General features: G+C 42.1%; 1 protein-coding gene across 4 annotated transcripts in view; it reads right to left on the minus strand.

The window, feature by feature from the left end:
* Positions 1 to 23038, minus strand: part of ehbp1 (EH domain binding protein 1) — a 162457-nt gene that overhangs the window by 17897 nt on the left and 121522 nt on the right. For all 4 annotated transcript variants that reach the window (XM_082557092.1, XM_082557094.1, XM_082557093.1 and 1 more), the window contains 3 exons: positions 19604 to 19742; positions 18871 to 18971; positions 16099 to 16222 (listed from right to left, as the gene is read on the minus strand). In XM_082557092.1, the coding sequence (XP_082413218.1) occupies positions 16099 to 16222; positions 18871 to 18971; positions 19604 to 19742 (364 nt within the window). The remainder of the gene's footprint in view (positions 1 to 16098; positions 16223 to 18870; positions 18972 to 19603; positions 19743 to 23038) is intronic.

A 23038-nucleotide genomic window follows, 5' to 3' on the forward strand; every position in this document is an offset into this window, starting at 1 on the left:
CCTCTACCTCAGAAGCTAAGGACAGATGGGAGCTTTGGCAAACAGAGTTCACATAATAGACTGAGTGAGGAGATGAAATGCTCATATTAGGAGGTTTCATTTTCACACACTGAACAGCAGCTGAAGAGTATATTTGGACAGGAGAAGTAATTTCTCCTCTTTCAACTTTCTTTAGCGTCTCATTTTAAATATTTAAATCAAACATATTTTATTTGATCACATAAAGGGGCTGAAAGGTGCTCAGATCAGAACAAAATAAGTGCCATTCCCAGAGTCTTTTTCTAGGAGAACCAGCCATGCCGTGACAATCACAAATATGCACTCTGCCTCGACTCACCCCCGAAGCATCTCCTCCTCTCTCCTCCCTCCCCCATCTCCATCAAATTGTGTTTCTGCTACAAATCAATAAACATTATCAGAGAGTGGCAGACTATGGGCTGGTGGAGGCAGCTTCTGTCTGTTAAAGCCCAGACCGCCCGGTCTCTATCACAGCCTGGGTGAGAAGGCCAGGAGGAAACAGAAAGATGCACACAAGAGAGAGAAAGGCGGGCAATGCGAGTCCACGAACGCACACACAAGTTATAGGGATTTACAGTAAACATAAGATGGAAGCAGAGTGCATACAAACTGAGCCACAATCAAACACAGATATGCTCAAACAGAGCATTTGGAGCATGTGCAGTCCTGCAGAGTGAATTTTCACATCCATACAAATGGAGAAAACAACCACAGCGAGCTGACTGGAAGAGAAAGGAACAGCAGTGAAGCACTGAGGTGTTTAACAATAATCCTAACAGTGCAGCACAGGCTGTTTTGACCATGCCATTCAATGTCAATAAGAAATTAAAGGGGGGAAAGGAAAAAAAAACACACAGAGTCAGCCTAAAGTCAACAGCGGCTTTAAACACTCCCTAACCCATTAGGCTGCTGTATCACCCACTCTATGCTTGTCAGCTCACTTTAGCTTTAGCGTCAGAAATCCCCACACTCTCCAACGCGCTACACGAACCATTTAACTGAGCCCTAAATAAGATGATTTTCAACTCGTCCCCACTTAGCTTGGGGCTGGAAAAAGAAAATCAGGGGGCCTGCCATACGCCATTTCTCAATTACCTTTCTCATTATTGTCAACCGTGTTCATTACTACTATTATCACCCTTCCTTTTCTGTTGCACCCCCCTGCCCCACTTTAGGCTAGCTCGGGCCGTTGTGGCTGTCGCGTTGGATGAAGAGAGGGGAGAGGCGCGGCAGAATCGAGAGCTTTTTTCAGGGCCGGAGCACTTCAGGTAATTAATATAGCAAGAGGGGGCAGATGAGAGGAGATGGAGAATATGTGAGTGTATGTACGCCTGTGTGTGTGTTTTTGCTGAAATGTCTGATTGGGGAGCTCACCTGCCGATACCCCCTAAAAGGTATTTCATTAGCGGGCCTTTTACCATACAAGCAGAGCAACAAAGCCTCAGTTACGCCTGTCTCCACTCCAACTCGACAGGGCCCTCCAGGACGTCTGTAGCTGTGTGTGGGAAGAGTAAAGAAGAGTGGAGGAGCAGAGAGGAGAGGCTATCCCTGTTCATAATCTCATGACAAAAGGCAAAAAGGCATCATCCTATTACCAGTGTGATCTTCACCAGCTCCTGCTAGCCACTTTCCACAGGGGGCTCTCTTTTATTATTAAGGTGAGTAGGTGATAGGGAGCAGGAAAGGCGCGCGGCGCCTCCCTATTAGCCCTGGGACAAGAGTCGGTATGAGGGGGAGAGAAGAGCGGAGAGACCCCATGCTAGGGTCCTGTTTGGAGTCTTTTTCTCTTTCTCAGAATGAGAGCCTTTGCTTGGACCTTCGGGAGGCGGCTTCTATTAGGCTTCAGTGCTACAACACAAAGTGTGAGAGATTCTTCAATCAAGCAGCTCAATGCCAGAAGTGATGATCACTGGGAAAACATCTTGAGCTCCATCTGTTAAAACTCATTTGTATCTGGTTCACGTTACTCCTTAGCTCCACCGTTACATGGCAGCAATGAGGTATTGGGGTACAGATTTAAATGAGGTACATTTATTCAAGCTGAGCCTTGGTGGTCAACTCCTGATGGCTGATATCCACCAAGTCCTACGTGATTTGACCAGTGCTTCTTAAAGCATAAAAACACTTGTACTGTGGTTTCGGTTTAAACCTTACAGAGGTGTATTTTTGAGTATCCACAGCACAGTGAGAGAGGAAAGAGGTTGGGGGAGAGAAACACAGATTAGTCTGTTTTTTTTTCCTGAGTGTTTTGTCTTCATCTTAGTGGGGGGTGCTTTCCTCTAGCCTCAGGTTACACAAGGGAATTGTGGGAAATAAAACTAGGCTGAGCTAGGTTTGGAATAACAGCAGTGCTTGACCCACCATTAAAACATACAGAAAAGGTATAAGCTTGTGCTTAAACTAAAGATGTTTTTGAGTACTGCAGGTAGTACTGAAGGTCTCTTTTAAGATAAATTTAAAGAATATGAGTGATGTTTAAGTAAATGGTAAATAGACTATATGTACATAGCATCTTTCTACACAATAAGGGCACTCAAAGAGCTTTCTTACTACAAGCCACATTCACTCAGTCACACACATTCACACGCACACTCTGATGGACACATCAGGGTTCTGCATCCTGCCTGACGATACTTCAAAGGAGTCAGGGATCGAAACACCAACCTTCTGATTCGTGAACGACCTGCTCTCATATTTGAACCACAGGCACGTCTATAATTCAGCAAAACATTCTATATTCCGTTTTCCAGTTCCACAATTTCAGTATATTTTAAGTTCAATTTATCAAAAAAAGGCTTCAATGATTATTTTTTCACTGCCTTTTGGTGTCACCGCTTGAAGAAAAAAGAAAATTAGAAATAACATTTGAAATAACAATTAGTAACAATTTCACTGAGTTAATAATTAGTGTCATTGTAAAGCTCTTTATAAAGGTGGTTTTTCTAAAATTATATTGCAATATATTTCATAAAGGTGACAGATTACATGGAGAAAAAAATGAGATTCAAGACTTATTTAATATTATTAATTGTAACAACGAACGGATCCACCACTGTAGCAAAGAAATTTGGGTACGTTCTAATGACTACAACGCAGAGAATCATGACTAACACTTGTAGAGTAGAAATATTTATTGCTGCAGAAACCTTGAGACAAAGACTCTGTGATGATGAAACAGATCAACTGATGGAGATGAGGTGGGTCAACTCCTTGTGTGATTAAAAAACACGATTAATCACACGAGGACACTTTGTAGCATCTGTGATAGATAAAGGAAACTTTAAAGGTAAACTCAGAGAGAGCCTTTAAGAAAACCTCAGGATCATAAACAAACTAATTTTAGTGGCTTTGTCGCCTGAAGGTTACAAGGCTATGTGAACTCAGCGGTTAACCGGTAATTGTTTTGACTGCAACTGACTATTGAGCCTAAGAGTGCGTGAATAAGAGCAAGAGGAGCAAAGTGACATCACAGAGATGTGTTAAGTAATGTTACATTTCTGAACTCAAAATGAAAGCATTTCTTTTTGAATGTTTAAAATAAGTATTTCATCATTAAATCAAAACATAAATCATATATTGCTTCAAAGTTATAGTTTCCAGCTACAGTATTTGCTTGTGCTCCTGATGCTTGATGGTGAGATGATGCAAATGGCAACAAGTCACTGCTCAGTCTGGCTCCGCTGCTGAACAACTGCAGTCACTTCAGTCAGTCAACTGCAGTCACCGTTCCAGCAGGAGGACACTTTAATGAGCACTTTACATCACTGTGCATTTATACATGGAAGAATCTTACACATAGATGCTCGCGTGCACACGCTTTCCTGCCTGCATAAAGTCAAATATTTGGTAATTCCGTCTGATAGACTGAAGTTTGAAGGCCCTTTAAAGGTATGTTAAACGTACAGATTCTCAAGAGATGCACACCATCCATCCTGACAATCCACACACACATATACGCACGCACACACACATCATCGTCGTCGTCCTCCTCCTTTCTCCTCTGTAGCCCAGTAAAAAGCCTGTGATGACCTGGGTGTGTAGCTTATTAACCTCTCCATCAGTTCTTATCAGCCAATGAATAGCCCAGTCATCTGCCTCTCCTGCTGAATCTTAGGGTGAAAATTTTCTCCTCACGTCAGGGCTATAATTCAATCCACACAAAAATCATTTAAGGAGCACACACATGTACATGCACGCACGCACGCACGCACGCACGCAAGCACGCACACATACAATGGGGACCACAGTGGAAACATTTTGTCAGCCTTGTCCTCGGTGGGTTTGCAGGACTGGCGTGGACCAGATGTTACAGAAATTCTCAAACAACAGAACGAGTGTACATGGCGTGTTTGTGTGTGTGTGCGCGCGCTGTGTATGCCTGCCTGCATGCATGCATGAGTGTGTTTGAGGGCGGGAATAAATTAATGGCTGATTTCTCCCCTTGCTTTGATGGCATTAAGAGCCCTCTTCTTCTCAATGTGCCGCGTTAAATGCTTTTCTCTCCTTCTCTTTTCCATCCGTCTCTCCCTCTTTTTCTTGACAAGCAGGGCCACCCAGCAGAAAGCAACTGATGCAAAACGCCAGAGTAATCTCCCCCTCCATCCACCACCACCACCACCCCTCCCCGCTATCTTTAGTCTTTGACACAGTAGCCATTATCTGTGGGATTTAGTTAAACCAAACCTTCATGTATTTGTTAGGCCCTTGGTTCGTTTTTTCTTCTGACTGCTCTGCTTGAGTGTGGTCAGGCTGCGAGGAATTGGAGGGGCGGGGGTTACATCATCAGTACAGCCTGACGGAGACTCGTGGAGGGGGTCTACAATGCCATCTAGCTGGATCCTACTCATGATGGTAAATATGTTAAGCTGAAATGTGCAACCTTGTTTGTTTTTGCTGCTGCAAGAAAACTAAACCCAGACATTAAAGGCTCAAACATGATTGATTTAAGCCAAACCTGAAAAATACTGTGCGTCACTTCTGTTTAGCATTATTAACCCAACACTGATTCCAGTCAAATATGGGATTAAAAAAAAAAAAAAAGAAAAAAAAAAAAGAGGTTTCTTGACTTTTTAATAAAATTGACATCCTTAAAAAAGGTGTGGAATGAACCTAAATTTCCCCTTAACCAACCTAAATATTCCAATCAAACTTATTAATAATCAAGTCAAAACCAATGCGATTGTGCTAATGTAGCTAAAAATTATATTACCTAAACAGGTGTTTGACCAGTAAACAGGTTATACTGTATTATTTAGAGATACGTGCATTCAACTGCATTGTCTTTTGTCCAGTTTTAATCTCATAGCAACCATCTGCTACAACACAGACAATCACAATTAACATAAATGTCAGTCTCATTTCCACTCCCATCTCACATTAAAACCAAGGCTTTCCTCTCTGCCACATGCAGCCACAGACCTAAAAAGCACTGTAAACGAATCATGTTGAAACTCGCAGGTAAGCCAGGGCTCGGCGGGGCTAAACTAAGGTTAAGCCATGTGGTTTAGCTTCCCGGGAATGTGTTTACACACACACTGAGGTGTGAACCATTTAGGGAGCTTAGAGGGGTGGAGAAACACGAGTTGATTTAGCGCTAGTGTAAACGCCGGTACCTGTTGACGGGTGTTAATTGGGACAGCTTAAGACAAACAGCATAAATCTGTAGGGATTCTCAGGCTGGCCGAGCAATCATCGAGCTGCAGGAGAGCGAGCAAAATAAGGCTGGATATCAAGTTACTTTTTTCAATTAGTTTCAAACTGTTAGGCCCTAAAAGCAGTCAACAGATGTCTGTAGTCATGATAACTTATTTTTTAACCTGATATGAATAAAAAGATGCAGAGATGTCAAAAGAAATTCCACCAGACCCAAAGTCATTTCTACTGGGTTTGTATCTAAAAGAACAGAAATGAACAAATATTAATGAACCACAGTGTTTTAAAGCAGAAAATCCTAACAGCACTGTGGAAAAAAACAAACCAGATGTCAAACATTCCACCTGAAACGAACGCATATATACTGAAAGAGAAAAGAAATATATTATAAAAGGATTGTGGACCTTTTTTGAATATTTGGATTTCAAAGAGATGTTGAGTAATTAATTCATATTAGGTATGCAGTGTTTGCTTTGGTACACACGTTGAATGAACAAAAGTATTTTATTAATATTTATTTTCTATACTTGAACTTAAAATAATAAATATGAATAAATTAGGTGTCTTGATATGAATTGTCATGTATGAATATAAGAGGATAATTTTCTGTTCATTTTCGTTTTGTTTCTGATTTCTGATTAAATGCTGACATTTATTTTTAAAATATTAACAAAGATTATCATGAAAAAAAAGAAGCAAGCTTTGGATAATTTTTGTGTAGGCATAGGCAAAGAATAGTCGCTATTTTCAGCTTTAATTGTGACGCACAGCCTGGTGAAGCCACCTGTAGGTGGAGGATTTTTTGAATGAAGTAGTGAGAGTTTGTAAGATGTAGAGAGTGGTGATAACCCCCAGTGGAGGACCCCCCTCAACCTGCTGACAGACAGCTGCAGCCTTTTTAGCATAAGTGGCTCCGCCTGCTCCATTAGCAAAGAGAAGAAGGAGGGTGTGTGTGTGTGAGTGTGTGTGGGGATGGTGGGTGGGAGGGAGCTCAACCCCCCCTGGGGTAGATGTTAGAACAAATTTGAGGGGTGTCATATTACACGGCTTGTGACAAGAGGCCGAGGGGAGGTGAATGATGAATTTACTTAATGAATTAATCTGCGGACCAGTAATGGCTCCGCTAACAACATTAGTCATCCTTCTTACATCTCTGTGTTGCGATTCTTCCCTCATCTCTTCCTGTTACACAATCATTTTATCCACTCCTCCGACAGCCGTTTCCCCTCAGATATCAGCTTCTGTTTCCCATGGTTAGGTACATTTAACAAACTGAAAACTACCAATTAATAAAGTCTTTCGATTTCTTGATAAATACTCAAACTTTACATTGTTTTTAATGTGTTTATAAACACACCTTTCAATCTGGAATAGCCTTAAATTAACACAGACACCAACACCAGGCTGATGAAGCTTCTGATTCAATACACAGATGCAAAATTGCAGTGTTTAAATAGACATTTAAATGGAAATGTATTGGGAAAGACAGCTGTTGGTATTTGTAGCCTGGAGTGCTCATAACAATGGGGAAATGGGGAGGAGTGTGTATGGGGGGGGGGGGGGGGGGTGATGACAAGCAGCTGTGTTAGCAAGTGAATGGTGTAATTACTGGCCAAACCTCTGTCATTAACCTGCATTGTGGAGTGCCACCACATCGGTTACCATAAGAAAGCCTTGATTAATTGACTGTAACGATGAAATTCAATTATGTTATTGGGCTGGAGTTTTTAAATGAAATAATAATCAATTATATAATGGAGGGAAAAAATAAACATCTTTAGCCAAAATGTGCATTGAAGGATTATCATTGAGAACAGGTGAAAGCCAGTAAGTAAAGTAAGAGATGGCTGAAAGACTGTGGATTAAACTCTGACAAGAGAAATCCCCCCCCACAAAAGAAGTCAACAACAACAACAAAACAAATCAGTAATTTATTACTCAAATTTAACAATTTAATTAAAAAAATCATCTATTTTCACTTTATCTGGTTGTGTGGATCACTGTGCTGCTAAAAAGATTATTTTTCTGTCCTCTGTGTAGCTGTGGATGTTCGCATGTGTGTGTAATTTCGACACTCGCTTGTCTGTGACGACGTGTTTGGCAGCTTGCAGCGTGCTTTGGACCGGCTGCTGCATGGGGTCTCAGGCGAAGAGGCAGCTGATGAAAGCGTTGGCGGGATGCTCCAATAAAGAGCAGATTATCATAAGCGGCCATTGTCCACCTCCGAATTCTCTCCAACAACCGCCCCCCGCCCCGGCCTCCTCATCTTCACTTACTCACCCTGTGGCTGAAAATGTTAATCGGCGCAATCACTGGCAGGAAACACAGATGGGCTGCCCGGCCCAGTGAACACAACTTTACCTAGTTCTGAGTAACCGTTATAACGAAAGAAAATATAGCTAAATGACACAGGATGATTTCTGCTCCAGTTTGGAAACAAATTTAACTTGCACGTCTCTGTACTAAGAAGCCACCCCCCCTCAACTCCAATCCCCTCCTTCCTCCCACCCTCCCGGTGACTCCATCCACCCGGCTCGTTTTATCTGAAGATTCTCAGACAATGCCTAGAGGATCCCATTCCCTAATCTTCCTAAAAATCCCCCTTTCATCCCCACTGTTAAAGAATGTATGAAAGGCTGACACCGAGCTGGAGAAAAGCAGGAGGGGAGGGGAGAGAAAGGAGGAGAAGAAGAAGGAGCAGCGCACATCTGGGAGTGAGGGTGGTGTTACTGCGCTGGACTGTGAGGGTGGAGGGCGGGAGGAGGACAGGAGCTCCACGCTGGTCGCTTGTGCTCAGTCCTTGCAAGTTGAGTAATTAAATTGTTTTGCTGCTCAAACATTCAAATGGCCGAGGAGATTAAGGGCATGGGCGGGAAAGGGAGTCTGTGTGTGTGTGTGTGTGTGTGTGTGTGTGTGTGTGGGGGGGGGGGGGGTGTTAATCTGTGTTCTGACCCAGTTGAACCTTAGAGTCACACACACACACACACACACACACACACACACACAACACAACAAGAAAAAGAAAAAAAAAAAGCTCAAATCCTTTGTTTTGTTCCCTCAAAGGCAAGAAAAAGGCAATGGGGTTTTAAAGGAGTGATCCCTAGATTTCTTTTCTTGCCCCATAGGGAAGAACGGTGCATTTGCTCCTGAAGTGAATTCAAGATGACCACAAACACATTCCACCGTGGTCTAATACAAAACCATTCGATTGAAAGCGAGTGCTCTTTTCGTAACCCTGACAACAACAACAACAACAACAAGAAAAAGACCACGGGCTTTGAAAAGAAGGGAGCGCATCTTCTCTTGGCTGTGTCTATCTCAGTTGCCACGAGCTTAGCTTACGAACAGAGTCTGTGATTATGGATAAACAATAGTGGCAATCGTTCTGTGTTCAACTATCTCAATCAGAATTCACACAGTGGACAAGCTTTCAGCATAGCCTGTGTTTATTTTGGGAGGCTCAGGAGGAGAGGTGAATGTGGAAAATGTCTATCTAAGAATGAAAAAAAAAAAGCAATCAGAGGAAAACGTGAAAAGCACCACCTGAAAAACAAAGTGACTGCTGATTAAAGCCAACACTAAACCCTCTCCTCTCCCTCCATCTTTCAGTGTGTGAACTGTAGAGGGTATTATACTCTAAACACTTTTTCTTCTCTCAGTGCTGAAAGATTAGACTGGTTATCCCATTAAAGTTGGTAAAATGCCATTCTTGTGTCTTTAAGCTCTCGTATAGGAGGTCAAGATGAGTCTGCCTGCGCTTACAAGGCGGGCACGGATGTAATCTGCCCAAAGTTACAATAATTAATGTTAAGCTTCTTCAGCAATACGTTTGTGAAAGAACCGGTCCTGATAATATACTTAGAGCTGCACATGCTGTTTGTGTTGCCACGACAAGAAAAGGCAGAGCTTGACGTGCACGCGTACTTGCGAGAGTCCCTCTGCCACTCACGTAGCTCAGCTTAAATCTTTAGTCAAACTATAAGCTGATGCTGCCACAATGCTGGATTAGGTCGACAGGCATGGGAAAGAGAGTGAGAAGGCGGCTCACTTGATGCTAAAGAAATATAAACTACACATGCAGCTACAACAGCATCTGTGGGATGACAAGCAAAAGGACACGTCGCTTAAAAAGGAGAAATTAATCTGAAATGCAATCATTGGTAAATTCCAACTAAAGATTATTTCTTTAACAGGGTGGCATTCATACTTTTAAGAGGCTGAAATCTGATTTACAAGTAGATGAAAAAGCTTTTGAAACAATACAGATGGATGAATAAAACTTGGACAAACGGGATTCAGAGCCACAGGTTGACATTTAAGCAGCTGCAATCCTCCACACAATCACACGGCAAGTCAAAGCGGCCAGCAGCCTTTTCCGATGTGACGGCATTGACAGTCCGTGCTGTCCCTTCCTCAGATACCGAGGGGGATACTGCATGTGTAAAGTACATTAAGCTCTTGCTGGAATCCTTCCTTGTGCCATTCTCCTCTCGTCGACTCTCAGACACAAAGGCAGATTAAAGGAGCGCACGCCATAAAAACCCTGTGTCAATCTTATCGGCTTGGAGTGCAATTTTTAAATGTATGTTAATCTGGGGGAGCTAAAACTCATTCTCTCCTCTCTCTGCTTGTTTATCTCTTATCAAATGCGCAGTAGGTGAGGGGCAGCTTTGCGGCGCAGCTAAGTGCCATTATTTGGATAATTGCATCCATTGTTGCTGGTTATATAGCTATTTGAAATGGGAGGTGTGTGTAAATAGGTGCAGGGGCCAGGTAGGGGGTGGCTGAGATATATTCAAAAAGAGGCCAGGGGATTTTCTGCGAAGGCTACATGATGCATTTGAATGCTTCTTCACACCTAAAGCTGAATTTTCAATAAGCAGTGTTTGATATGTTTTTGTCTGTGCAACAATAGCTTCAGAAAATAACAAATCCAAGGTCAGGAGCGTTACATGCACCAGAAGAAACACACTAACAATGAATGGTATCTTCACAGAAATTAAACACGTACAATGAAACCATCACAAACCGAAGCTTTTCAGTGTGTTCCAGCTCTTTTGCATTTCTAAGGTGGTCAGATACCCTAACAAAAGTTAAATGACACAGACAGCCATGCATAAATCATAAATAATGAATATGCTTCAGTTCAAATAGAAATCAATAAACTCCAATAAATATTTGGTCTACTGCAGGAGGTGAAACGTTCTCCTAATGTTGCATGTGTGAAGGACAGTACTCCCAGTGGTGCAAGAATAACAAGTTCATTAGTCGAGGGGGGGTGCTGCAGGAATTCAAATTCCCCCCCGACCCGGGCCCGGCCTCTGATTGGCTGGCTGCGTCGGCATGGCGAGACTCATTAGAGCCCAGCAGTAATTAAGAGTTGTTAGAAAGTGAATTCTCCAACCGCAGATTAGAAAATTAAACTATTTACTGATTACATATTAATAGAAGACAACAATGGCGCTTGCCATAAGCTTGGAAGGCAACCAAGGAATAAATCTGTGTACTTAATTACCATAAACAATGGGGGCATAGAAATGGAGTTTTATGCACACTCCCTCCTGTAATGTGTCTGATATCAGAAGACACTTGACAATTCTTGTTCAATTATCTCTATTATTTAATGTGCTGTGAACTGCCTCTGAGTAAATAAATTAACCACCCCAATTACTTTGGATTCATCTGGGGAGGGCCGCTGCGTAATAGAAAATGCAGGAGAAAGCTGCATTGTGCCCAAACCTAGGGGAGGAGGGGAGGTGTGTGGAAAAGAAGGGAGCATTTCTTTTTTTTTGGAGGGGGGGGGGAAGGCTGACTGGAGAAACTGAGATTCACAGGGATAAAAAAGGAATAGAGAAAATGTAAAGACACCCAGAGTGAGAACGTCTATCAAAAACACATAAGATAGGTCTTTTAATTTTTAGGTAACCAAATTCCTGGTGGAAAAGAAGAACAAACTCTTTACAGACAGAAAAAGAGAATCTCGAAAATAAAAGGGGAGAGAGAATGACAAAGCAAAAGCATGTGATATCAAAGAAAGGCATACTGTGGACCAGCAGAGCACAGAGGATGTTCCCAGGCTTTCTGCTGCTGGAGCAGAGAGATGAACAATCAGTCATGGGTCAGTCGGTCTGTCTGTTCACATCTGCCCGTCACTCCTGCAGCGCTCAGCGTTACCAGAGCACCACTGCACACTGAGCTCACCCAAACTTACCTTGAGAGGTCTGAATCATATGATTAGATTCACTGCTCTGATTACTCTGCACATCCCCGCTCAAAGAGTCTACTGAGAGTCTGAACTAACTGCTTGCCGGTCTGCGTATAAGCTACGCACATATGCATTATTTAACTGATGGTTAACTCTGAGTCAATCAAGTCTATTTGTGCACGGCTTCAGACCATATTCTAAGCTAAAGCTCTCCTGTCCTATAAACAGTAGCTTGGGGGGGGGGGGGGGGGGGGGGTAAGGTTCACGGCAGCTTTTTCACCACAGACTGCCTATCACAACAAAAACGCAGCTTTGGCACTGCAATGGGAAAAGAAGAAGTTGTAATAGGAAACAATGATCAGAGAGCGTTTTCAGAATGTCCAACTCTCCTTCTCTGCCATCACGGAGTCTTTCTGCTCCTCCATCTCTAGCCTGACTGCACATAAGGTTATAAAAATGGGAAGGTGACACCAAAGCATAGCGTCAGTGCTATTTATCAGCATGACAGCAACGATCATAACAATGATCACAATGATGTCAGTGTTGGGTTTAGGTTGTTTATTTTTGAGGTAAAAAATTCACATACCCAAGGAGTGAAGTTATGTGCTAATGCTAAGGTTGATTAGCAAGCTACATCCAAAAACTGTACAGGTGCAGTGCACAGGCACACATCTGATGATTAGTGCTAACAAACCGACAAACAAAATCCTAGAAATCAGGCAAAAATGTCTCGGAACACACAGCAAGCCATATTATTATTCAGATTGTACCAATGAAATGCTTCAAAAGGCATCAGCAGCACAAACATAGTGGTGAGGACCAGTACAGGGACTTCAGTTAGCAGAGGTACAGCTGCCTGCGTCGGGACACCAGTCAATCAAAGCAGTCCCTACAGGTATCCCCACACAGTAAAAACACATTTTACCAGTCTGTTTTTACCTTACAACATAAAGCACCTTGAGGCAACCCTTGTGGTAACTTACACTGAGCTGAACTGAATTTTAACATGGGAGTCTGCTGCTTTCTTTCAGCCACAGGGTTTGTTTTTACACATGAAACACATGAAATTTCGAAAGAATCGGGTTGGAATATTTTCAACAAATTTATCAGACAGCAGGAAACAGTCTGATTCAACACACTCCTAACTGGAATAATAGTTTTGGAGTAGGAGCTGCAACATGTCTGCAAGTCCCAAAAAGTTTTAGGCTGCAGTACAAGTTTGAAAACTACTCATCTTTGTGATGATCCGTCAGTGCACCTCTTCTTCTGCGTTCTGACCCGAGTTGCCCTTCTGTTAAAAATCTTCATTTGTGTAGTTTGTCTAATCTTTTGCTGAGATCACAACTGAACTTAAGCTCAATTAAAACACTGAAAGACCGTGGCGAAGCTTGGCTGCTGGCTCACATCTCTTCATGTTCCATAAACATCATTTTACTCTGGATTAGGATATCTGAAATTAAAGCTGACAGTGGAGTGTGTGTATGAGGTTTTTATTTCTTTGTGTTTTTGTTTTGTTTTTTGAAAAAAAGAGTTCTGAAGGTGATGACAGCTTCACTCGGAGAAGAGTAGTGTTGGTTATTTGTGAAGCAGAGTGTTATCAAAAAAGAAGGCTACCTGCTCAGTCGACTTCCTTCACCAAAATTTTAGTTTTTAACAGCAGATCACGAGTGTGCCAAATCAGCACCACAACGTCACACAGATGCCTGTCGCGTGTGATGACACTTGGTATGTATGTCTGTGCAGTGCCAGTGTAGTGTAAACCACATGGGCACGTGCACAGGGTGACGCTGACGCACAACGGAGGCAGATTTCAGAACCAGTTATTAGGAGAAACACGAGACAAAATAATTTGACCAATAAACACACCGGTGTGCATACACTGAGTGTGCTCATTGAACAACTACCTGCAATGAATAAAACACTTTGGTGGACACTCTCCCTAACATGGTTGCGAAGGAAAAAGGTGTCCCACCCATTATGAGCAAGTTATGACTAATAAATTTTCTCCTAAGCGGATGCACGCAAGCAAGTCCACACTGGGTAAAAATTAAAGGATGGCTACCTGCCAAAGTAAGGCTGGCAAAGCAAATGATATTTAAACCAAAAATATTAGCGTTTGGTTAGTAGCTACTAAAAAGTCTTTCTATGATCCCTACTAAAGCACCAGTCAGATGTGACGGATCAATAGTAGATATACTGCTTACAGCCAATCAGGCACAACTTCTGATATTCTGGGTCCTGAGAAAAAAAAAATCTCTCTCATCTCTGACAGCATATAGAAAGGTGACCTGAGTTGCTGAAGTGATAAAGGTTACTTTAGTGACCACCTGTCATGGGTGAGTTTCAGCCTGAAGACTCCAGACTTTGCCCAAAGGTTCAATCCATAACCTATCGGATGAGTGCTGCAAAATGAGATATGAAAACAGAAATACACTTTCAGGAAGTGAGAAACTTTCCCTCATTTGATGCGACATATTGCCAGTGTTGTACCGATCTGCCTTACATAATGACTACTTCATCATGAATATATAAATATCCTAACACATCTTTGATCAGCGACCAAATGTGACGCTTAAAGGTCAGTTTTATAGTATATAAAACGTACCATATCACCTTTATATATCCTGATAGTGTATTGACTTGTGGAGACCACATTTTTTCGATTTCATTCCACACTCATGTTAGGAGGAGATGAAAAGCGACCAAGGTGAATTTCTCTTCGTGATATCCTTTTATTATTTTGTCCTCGCCTTCCTGTCGTCGCCCTCTTCCTTTTCTAGTGAATCACATTTTCAGGAGGGGACCGCGGGTATATATATTTATATAAAGAAAAATCTTTATGGCTGAAGGTGTTTGAAAGTAAATAACCTGGCGTCTTGCTGGCTAGTTGCCGCTTTAACAGTGGGTGAAGAAGGAGGAGGGGAAAACCCCCCCCCCCAAAAAACCAGCCCTTCAGATTGACACAATGGCATGCGCTCCGACAGAGGGAGAGGGCACAGAGGCAGGGAGGGAGGCGAAAAGGAGGAAAACGACAACAACAAACAGAGGAGAGATATCCGCCATATCAGGATCCAAATGGGATGGGGAAGGTGAGCGCAAATCCCACCGCCCCAGTTTCCTTTCTAAAAACCCCTTCTTCTATCCTCCCCTGTGTTGCCTTTTTAGGATTTCGGGGGCTAAATCCACCAAGTTAGACGCTGATATATCAGAAAGAGCATGAGAGCTGCTTCTAAATTACTACAGCAAATACTGTACCTACACTCTCACAACATTCACAGACATCAAAATTTTACACTTCTTGGAACCATTTCCCCCCCAGCAGCATTCTTGGGTGAGGAATGGGATGGTTTAGTATCACAAATAGGATGCTATTCTCCAATTTCAGTTAGGGACTCGACGGAGCCAAGGCCCCTCTTTTGGCTCAGCACACTGTCTCATGTCTTAACAAGGCTTTACCCCCAGCCAAATCTTAAATAAAAACCTTCCGAATCCGGCTCTGTACGCCAAACCAGATTGCTTTTTTTTGCGCTTTTTTTCGCGGGTGTGTAAGCATTTGTGTGTGTCTGTCGTGGATTTGTGAACTGTGTCAGTGCTCATGTTGTGTTACCTCATGTTTTTTTTTTTGCCATTTCTTTGCCTCTCCCTCTCTCCTCCCTTTAACTCACCCCCGTCTTTCCTTATACAGCATATCAATGAAGGCCAGATACGTACTAGGGGAAGGAGGGTGTATGTGTGTAGCCGTGCATGGCTGAGCGCACTGTTCAATAGTGTGGATGCTGGCTGGCTGGCTGGGGCCGCGGCTGGCAAACGGCTGCAGCGGAGACTTCGGCTGGGGCTCCGCTATCGCACCCAGTTATCGTTTCCCCCATGAAGGGCTCCCTTATCACCCCAGCCCAGAGAGGTCTCCCTTCTTCTCCCATCCCCGAGACACACTCCCCCACCTCCTCCCTCCCCACCCACCCTTCCCCTCCCTTCTCCACCTCCTCCTCATCCCTCACCCCCCACCCATCCCCTCCTTTCATATACACCCAGCGCTCCGTCGTGCAACATTCAACCAAGAGGGAGGGTGACGAAGGAGGGAGGGCGATGAGGGAGGGGGGGGGGCTTCAAAGATTCTCTCTCACACAAACACACACACACCCTGGGCGTACATGGATGTGTGTTTGCGTGTGTACGCTCAATTTGCCAAAACAGTTTTTCCAGTGTAATTGGGCTTGGGGTACCTGTGTCCATGAGATAGCGCAGCCTCTTCTCCACGCGAGCTGCTCGGGCGTCTATGTGCCTCTGCTCGCTCTCCAGTGCAGACAGCTCCCCAACCACATACTGACTGGTGTCTTTGAACGCCTTCTGTCAACCGAGAGAGAGAGAGGGAGATAGAGACAGAGACAGAGAGAGAAAGAGAGACAGAGAGAGAATAGTTAGAGGAAGGAAGTATAGCTATATTAGACAAAGAGCTTTAATCCACATTTGTGAGTTCTACATCTACAAACCCACTTTATAGCCTTTTATTAACCACATTCCACTGTATTATTTTATTTTAACACTAAACACTTTGAAGTTTTCTTCAGTAAACATTAGTTATGTATATTAGGTGTGCTAATCATAAAATAAGCCAACTTATTCTACTTTGATAATAAAGCACATTGAAAAAATTCAGAATAAGGCCACAAAATTTCTTTCTCTAAACTTATTGCTTATCAGTTTATTTATGTGTGGTCCATTAAATATCCTGTTTTTTTTTTTGTTTTTGGGGGGGGGGGGGGGACCTGATAAGCTACATCTTAACAACACTCATCTTAACAATGTCAATGAAGAGTTAACAAGGAAACAGAAAACAGGCACTCACTCATCACTAAACGTCTTGCTCACTTCTTAAAGAGTGCCAGTATTTTGTTCGCTTTTCATGCAACAATTTATCAGCCAGTGTTGGCCCTGTTGACATCAGCAGATTTGCAAACAAGATGGGGCTTTCCCAAAATCAGTAGCAGGCATTAATCTGTAGATAGTTAACACTACTGCATCACAGCAACAGAGCTCCACTCTACCAGCTGGCTAAGGCCTTTCTGTGTGGAGGTTGCATGTTCTCCTTGTGTCTGTGTAGGTTCTTTCCAGGCACTCTAGCTTCCTCCCACACACCACAGACATGGATGTTAGGCTAACTGCTGATTCTAAAATGGCCATAGGGTGAGGTGGACTGTGAGCACGAAGAACCGTATGCTTTAGCCCTGTGACAGACTGGCAACCTGCTCAGGCTGTACCCTGCTTCAGCCCAATGACTGGGATAGGCTCCAGTTCACAAAAGTTCTGAAGATATGTTATGTATTTATGTTTTGCTCACACTAAATGCTCATTAACCACACGTTAAGAGAAAATCTCCAAAATCCAGATTATAGTACTGTGATCAAAGATTCTATCACTGTATCATTGGTTATTTTAACACTAAACTAAACACTGAGCTTTTCCTAATAACTGTTTGTTATGTTATTGATTTGAATTTAAATACTGGACGATATAAGTGTGTAAGCCTGGTGTAATGTACGATGAGGTCAGTTATTTTCATAAACAAGATTAAGTAGTTATCCTGAGTTATCCTATGAGCATCAGTGGGGGGCAGAGGCTTTGTTAAACTTCCAAAACTGTGCAAGTCATTAAAACCACCATTTAGCCTTCAGCACTTTGAAGTCAATGTACTTTTGCTTTAGGATGTCTGCATATCCAGTTTATTTACTCCACACTAAATAAACTGGTTAAGATGATTATTTTTTCGATTCAGCTTTCTTCAAGCTCACGACTTCTAATACACAGAGCAACATCAGCCACTCTACACACACACACACCTCGCTCTATAACCAGACACTTACTACACACTCCATTTCTGACCTCTCTTCACCTCTGTCTCCAGGCTGTTTGCTATTCTTCAGAGAAACTCCTCTGAGTGAGGAAAAAATGTTTATTCAAATTCACTACTGAGGATGCATCCGAAAAAATATCTCTATTTTACTGCTGATGCACTTCATTTTTCTTAATGGGAAGTAGAACTAGAGAGCAGGAGAGAAAGTTTTTTTCTTTTTTCCATTCCACCCAGGCCAGCACTTTTTCCTCTACTCCTTCCAGCATGCGAGTGTGTGCATCTGTGCGGCTCTGCACACGTGTGATTGTGCAAGTGTGTGTGTGTGTGTGTGTGTGTGCTGATTCCCAACAGCCTTTCCCCCCTCCTCTTCTGTGCGCGCTCTCGCTCTATCACCATATTTTTCCTTGGCAAATCAATTTTACACATGATCAGCCCACTCCCCTTGCCGCGCTCGGCCCAGCCGTAATTAAGAGGAGGGAAATTACCATATATATTATATTAATGCAAACATCATTCAGCAGGTAATTCTTGGCTGATCGGGATAATGGAAAGGTTGAACACCCATTAACCCTGGGGCCCAGGCGCTGGGAGGAGGGTGCTGTGTGTGCGTTTGTGTGTCTATGTGGATGGGACTGGGGTGGAGGGTGCAGGGTCGAGGGTAGGAGAGGGCTGCTTGGGAAGAGATTCACCCCGTGGTCTCTGGTGGCACGCACACACATACGCACACACATAATAACATTCTTATAAACACATTCTTTGTGCACACTGCCTGGAATACAGTGTGAAATGTGTGCGAACACTTGAAGGACGTGAAGGCACACTTCTGTGCAAAGACAGAGCTGATATCTACCATTGTTATAATTAAAATGGCAGCCTAATAAATCAATACTTAGATGTGTGTGAGTTAAAGAGACGACAGTAGTGTGTGTGTGTGAGGGTATAGGAGTGGACAAGGTTAAAGTGAGGAGGCAACTTAAACTAGTAAGGTGACATACAGGAAATGGGGGGGCAATCAACCACTTCACATCTGACCCCCAAGGTCTTTCTTTTCTGGAGAAAGACCTGTGCTACTATCACACTCACACACTAGTTTGTTGTTGCAAATGGGACAAAACTGTATACACTACAGAAAATATGAACAAACCTCCTCTTCAAACGGTCTGCGAACATCAACCTCTATGGGTGAACCTCTGTCCTCCTCAGCCTTCTTCTGATCCTCAGGAACAGACTTCTGTCTTTTCATCTCTGGAACAATGAAGTTACATACACTAACAGGTGAGAAATCCACCTAATGTCATTTCAGTCTTTATATTTTTAGCTTTACATGAGTCACTGGTCAAAATAATCCAGTGATCCAGTATTTGTGGGTTTACAAAAAAAACAACAACACAGCTACATGGATCTTCATGATTGGTGTGAACACATCATGACAGGTGTATGTAACCTGCTTAGAAAAGCCTCAAATCTTCCTCTTAGTCAGTCATTTGAGCTGAATTGAGTATTATCTGTATTACATATTATATTGTATATAGTAGTCATCTTACTTTCTTTATACTTTCTTTCTATACTTTCTTTATAAGATATTTTCTGACATTTTACAGATGACTCAGTTACATTATGCATCAAAATATCTTATAGTTACTGAGAAACCCCCACAGCTATAAACAAGCCTGCTTTCGAACGTTACTCTGAACAAGTGAATCCTTGTAGTCTTTTGAGGAGTCGAGTTACTGCTCCTCAAAATGTCTGTGGACGTCCTCAACAGTTAATTGCTGTGTGTGAATCAAGTGTCTCCGTATGCAAACATACCTCCTTGGGTAAACAGTGCATACATTGTGTTTGTGTGCTTGTGTGCTTGTGCTGTAACGTTCCCCCACCTGGTCTGCTCTCCACATACTGGCTGAAGGACTTGAGCTGTGTTTTCCTGACTGCAGAGTCCTTGTTGAAGACAACTGGGTTTCGCAACCTCTCCGTGGCTCTGCGCAGCCTCTCAGCTCTCAACTCCTCTGCATTATTCTGTCAGACACCGGGAAAGTCAGCGTTTAGCTTGGTCAAGTATTGCCTACTGACTCAGGAAGACAAAGACCATCAACGGTTGTTTCTATTTCTTAATTTGCAGTTCATGGCATCGCCAAACAAGGTAAACAAAGGGACATATTTTCGGTCAAAACTGCTTCAACACACAAATCATGCAATTAATAAAGCTAACCGTGAAGTAAGGAAAGAAATGCAATCATAGCCTAGTGAGCTGATGATTTTATTTACAAGGCAAGACATGTGGAGAGATGGATAACCCAACTGACAAACACATGCGGCTCAAAGAGACGCGCAAAGAGAGTTCAGACTGCAATAACAGCTGGTGCACAAAAGCTAAAACAAACCAAAAGCACACATAGAAACAGAGCTGATTGTTTAATTTTAAATTACAGGCAATGGCAGCAATTAGTCTGCTGCCTCTTCAAATCTCGTCTATTATTCTGTCAGACTCTACCAGTCACTTAGATATGCTCTCAACCTTTTATTAGGCAGTCGTTTCAAGATTTCAGAGCGGCTCTGTGATTATTGTGATCAAAAACACACATGCACACAAAACTACAGCACTGTAAGTGAACACACCAACTGACAGGCCATGAGATAAATCTGGTAGAAGTTGATATGTTAGCTACATTGTGATTTGTTTGCATGAAGCCCTCTGAAAATACACACACACACACATACAGAGGCGCACACACTCATTCATTCACTCCCTCACTCATGAGAGAGACAAAAAGGAGGCAATTAACTTGACTTTCAGCAAAACCTCGAGCCAGAAAATATATTCAGATTATGCAAAATGCAAAAAAACGCTATTGTTTTCAAAGCGAACATGTGTTAGAAAGGCACACGCTCGCTTCTCCCGCTATCAAAAACAGCATGCAGAAATGCTTTATTACCAAGCCCCCCAAATATGCCAAGCCGAGTGGAAAAGAAACCGACTCGGGCTAAGATTGACGTCGCAGCAACGTTAATAAGACGGCGAAACGTGTAATAAAGTCGACAATTAGAGCAAACATGTTCCACTGCTTGAAACAGGGGGAGATAGTCAAGCAGCGTGTGCAGTGCGAGGAGGGCTAATAGAGACGGGTGTGGGTGGGAAACGGCGTGTAGACGGGGAGTTGTTAGTTTAGCTTCAGATTATTGACTTTCAAAAACAATGTCAGCAATTAGTCTGTTCTCACTTTGTTTTGTCTATTAGTCTGTCAGCTTCCACCAGCCACTTAAAAACCTTATGTCAAGACAAATTGAGGCAAATTTATTTATGAAGTGTTATACACAAAAGCCCAATTAAACATTTTAAAATGTGAGGACAGCGCTCGCATCAAGGCAACACCAAGGCGATCCAGAAGGATGTTTAACTCTTACACAGCCATGGTATTTTAAAAACAAAAACACGATAAAGTGGAAAACTTTATCAGTGCTCCTGCTTCCTTTATCTATGAGAGATATTATAAAATGCTCTTATGTCATTAATTATGGTTTTTAGTCACATTTCGGTTTAAAGGCGTTATGGCACCACATTTACACCTGCTCTTTATGCCATACTTGGTAGTTTAGAAGTGCAAACAAAGATCATCACCAGTGAGAAAACTGTGCTACAAACTGTCCAACTACCCCTGAAAACAGCGCGTTTGTCAATCGGCAAATACTTCAGGAATGGACATTCACAATAAAATCTAAGTCTATAATGTTAAGAAAACAAAAACAAACAACCATGCCACACCATTTCCTGGGAAAAAGCATTTCTATGACACACAAATGTAATGAATTTCTGGGCTCACAAATGCCTCCATCGGATGACCTTAAAGTTAAATTACTTATTGAGGGAGAAGTAACGAGGAACAGTTATCAAAGGGTTTACTTCCCTCTGATCTGTCTCCTCTCCATTGTCCTATCAAAGTAAAGGTTTAAAAGGCCAAAAATATATTAAAAACAGAATGCACCACTGCATGTGTAGTTCATCCAGAGTGTATGATATTAGATGATATATGATATAAGGTGAGGATCTTGCTTCAATTTTACGTCTTTAGTTCTAACTAATAACAAAAAGTAAAAAAGGTAACAGTCGACTCAATAAAGGTTAAATAATTGTGCTTGATGTTTTTTTGTTGTTTTTTTTTACTGTGTACCCTCAAATCATTTGCTGACATCCTCAACAGGCTTCTTAAACTCAGTCTTCAAAACTATGAGAATTTCCTGTTCTACATCTTCCAATTAATGTTGCCAAAATGTGTTTTGTTTTTCTGCAAAGGTTTGAACTTTGAGTGTTTAAACAAGAGAGAAAAGTGTGAAAATGTTCGTGCCTGTCTGAGAAAAGTGTATAAAGTGTTTAGTGAGGGGTTTACACCCTTAAAACATCTATAATAATTGTAAAAAATAAAGTTGGCTACCTGGCAGATTTCACGTATCGCGGGTTATTTTTAGAACGTAACTACCGCGATAAACGAGCGACCACTATTTTACAGAGACGAATCGTGATGCCGTTTGAGATCACGATGATATTTTCATACTAATTTTTCCCACCTCGAAATTCATTTTGCTGTTCTTTCTCTTAAATGCTCTTTAAAGTGTTAATACGATGAGTAACTCTAGTCCTTAAATCCCAGCAGTAAACAGAGACAGCAGCATGTATCTGCCCTCTGTTTACCTGATACTTTCTTGGGCTTGGTTACAGAAATAAGGTGGCTTCCTATTGGTTTTAGCACAAAGCATCACAATCACCCGCCAATCCTGGCTTTGCTAAATCAGCTTCCTGTTTGAGTGATTTTAAAATTTTACTGATTGTTTTTAAGCTTAAACTTAAATGGCACTGTGCTTTTGCCACCCAGTCTGACTTGTTTGAGTAGATGAGGCTGAGAGAATCGGTGACTTCCTTTATATCAGGGATGTGAAACTTATATTACATCATCTGCCACTTTAATCTTGGGTGAGCCAGACAAGTGAAGCTCCCCCATGTGTCATTGTAAAGAAGTTTACCTGCACATTTAATCCTGGAGATATCTTAATATATATATATATATATAAAATTAGTGTAATTACAACAATATGTCATTTTCCTACCTGACAGAGAAATGCTGCTGTAGTAAATCAAAGAAATTTGTCAGCATGTCACTTTGATCTTAAAAAGTAAGTAATACATGTGCAAAATTATAGACAAGTTAGCTGGTAGCTCATTATCCATAACATCTTGTAGTTGTGATAAGACAGGTTTTTGTGGACCTAATGTAATGCCCCCCAAAAAGAAAATTCTATGGTAGACAGTGAAAAAACAGGAA

Source organism: Aulonocara stuartgranti, assembly GCF_965226115.1.
Source record: "Aulonocara stuartgranti genome assembly, chromosome: 13".
In the NCBI taxonomy this organism is placed as follows: Eukaryota; Metazoa; Chordata; class Actinopteri; order Cichliformes; family Cichlidae; genus Aulonocara; species Aulonocara stuartgranti.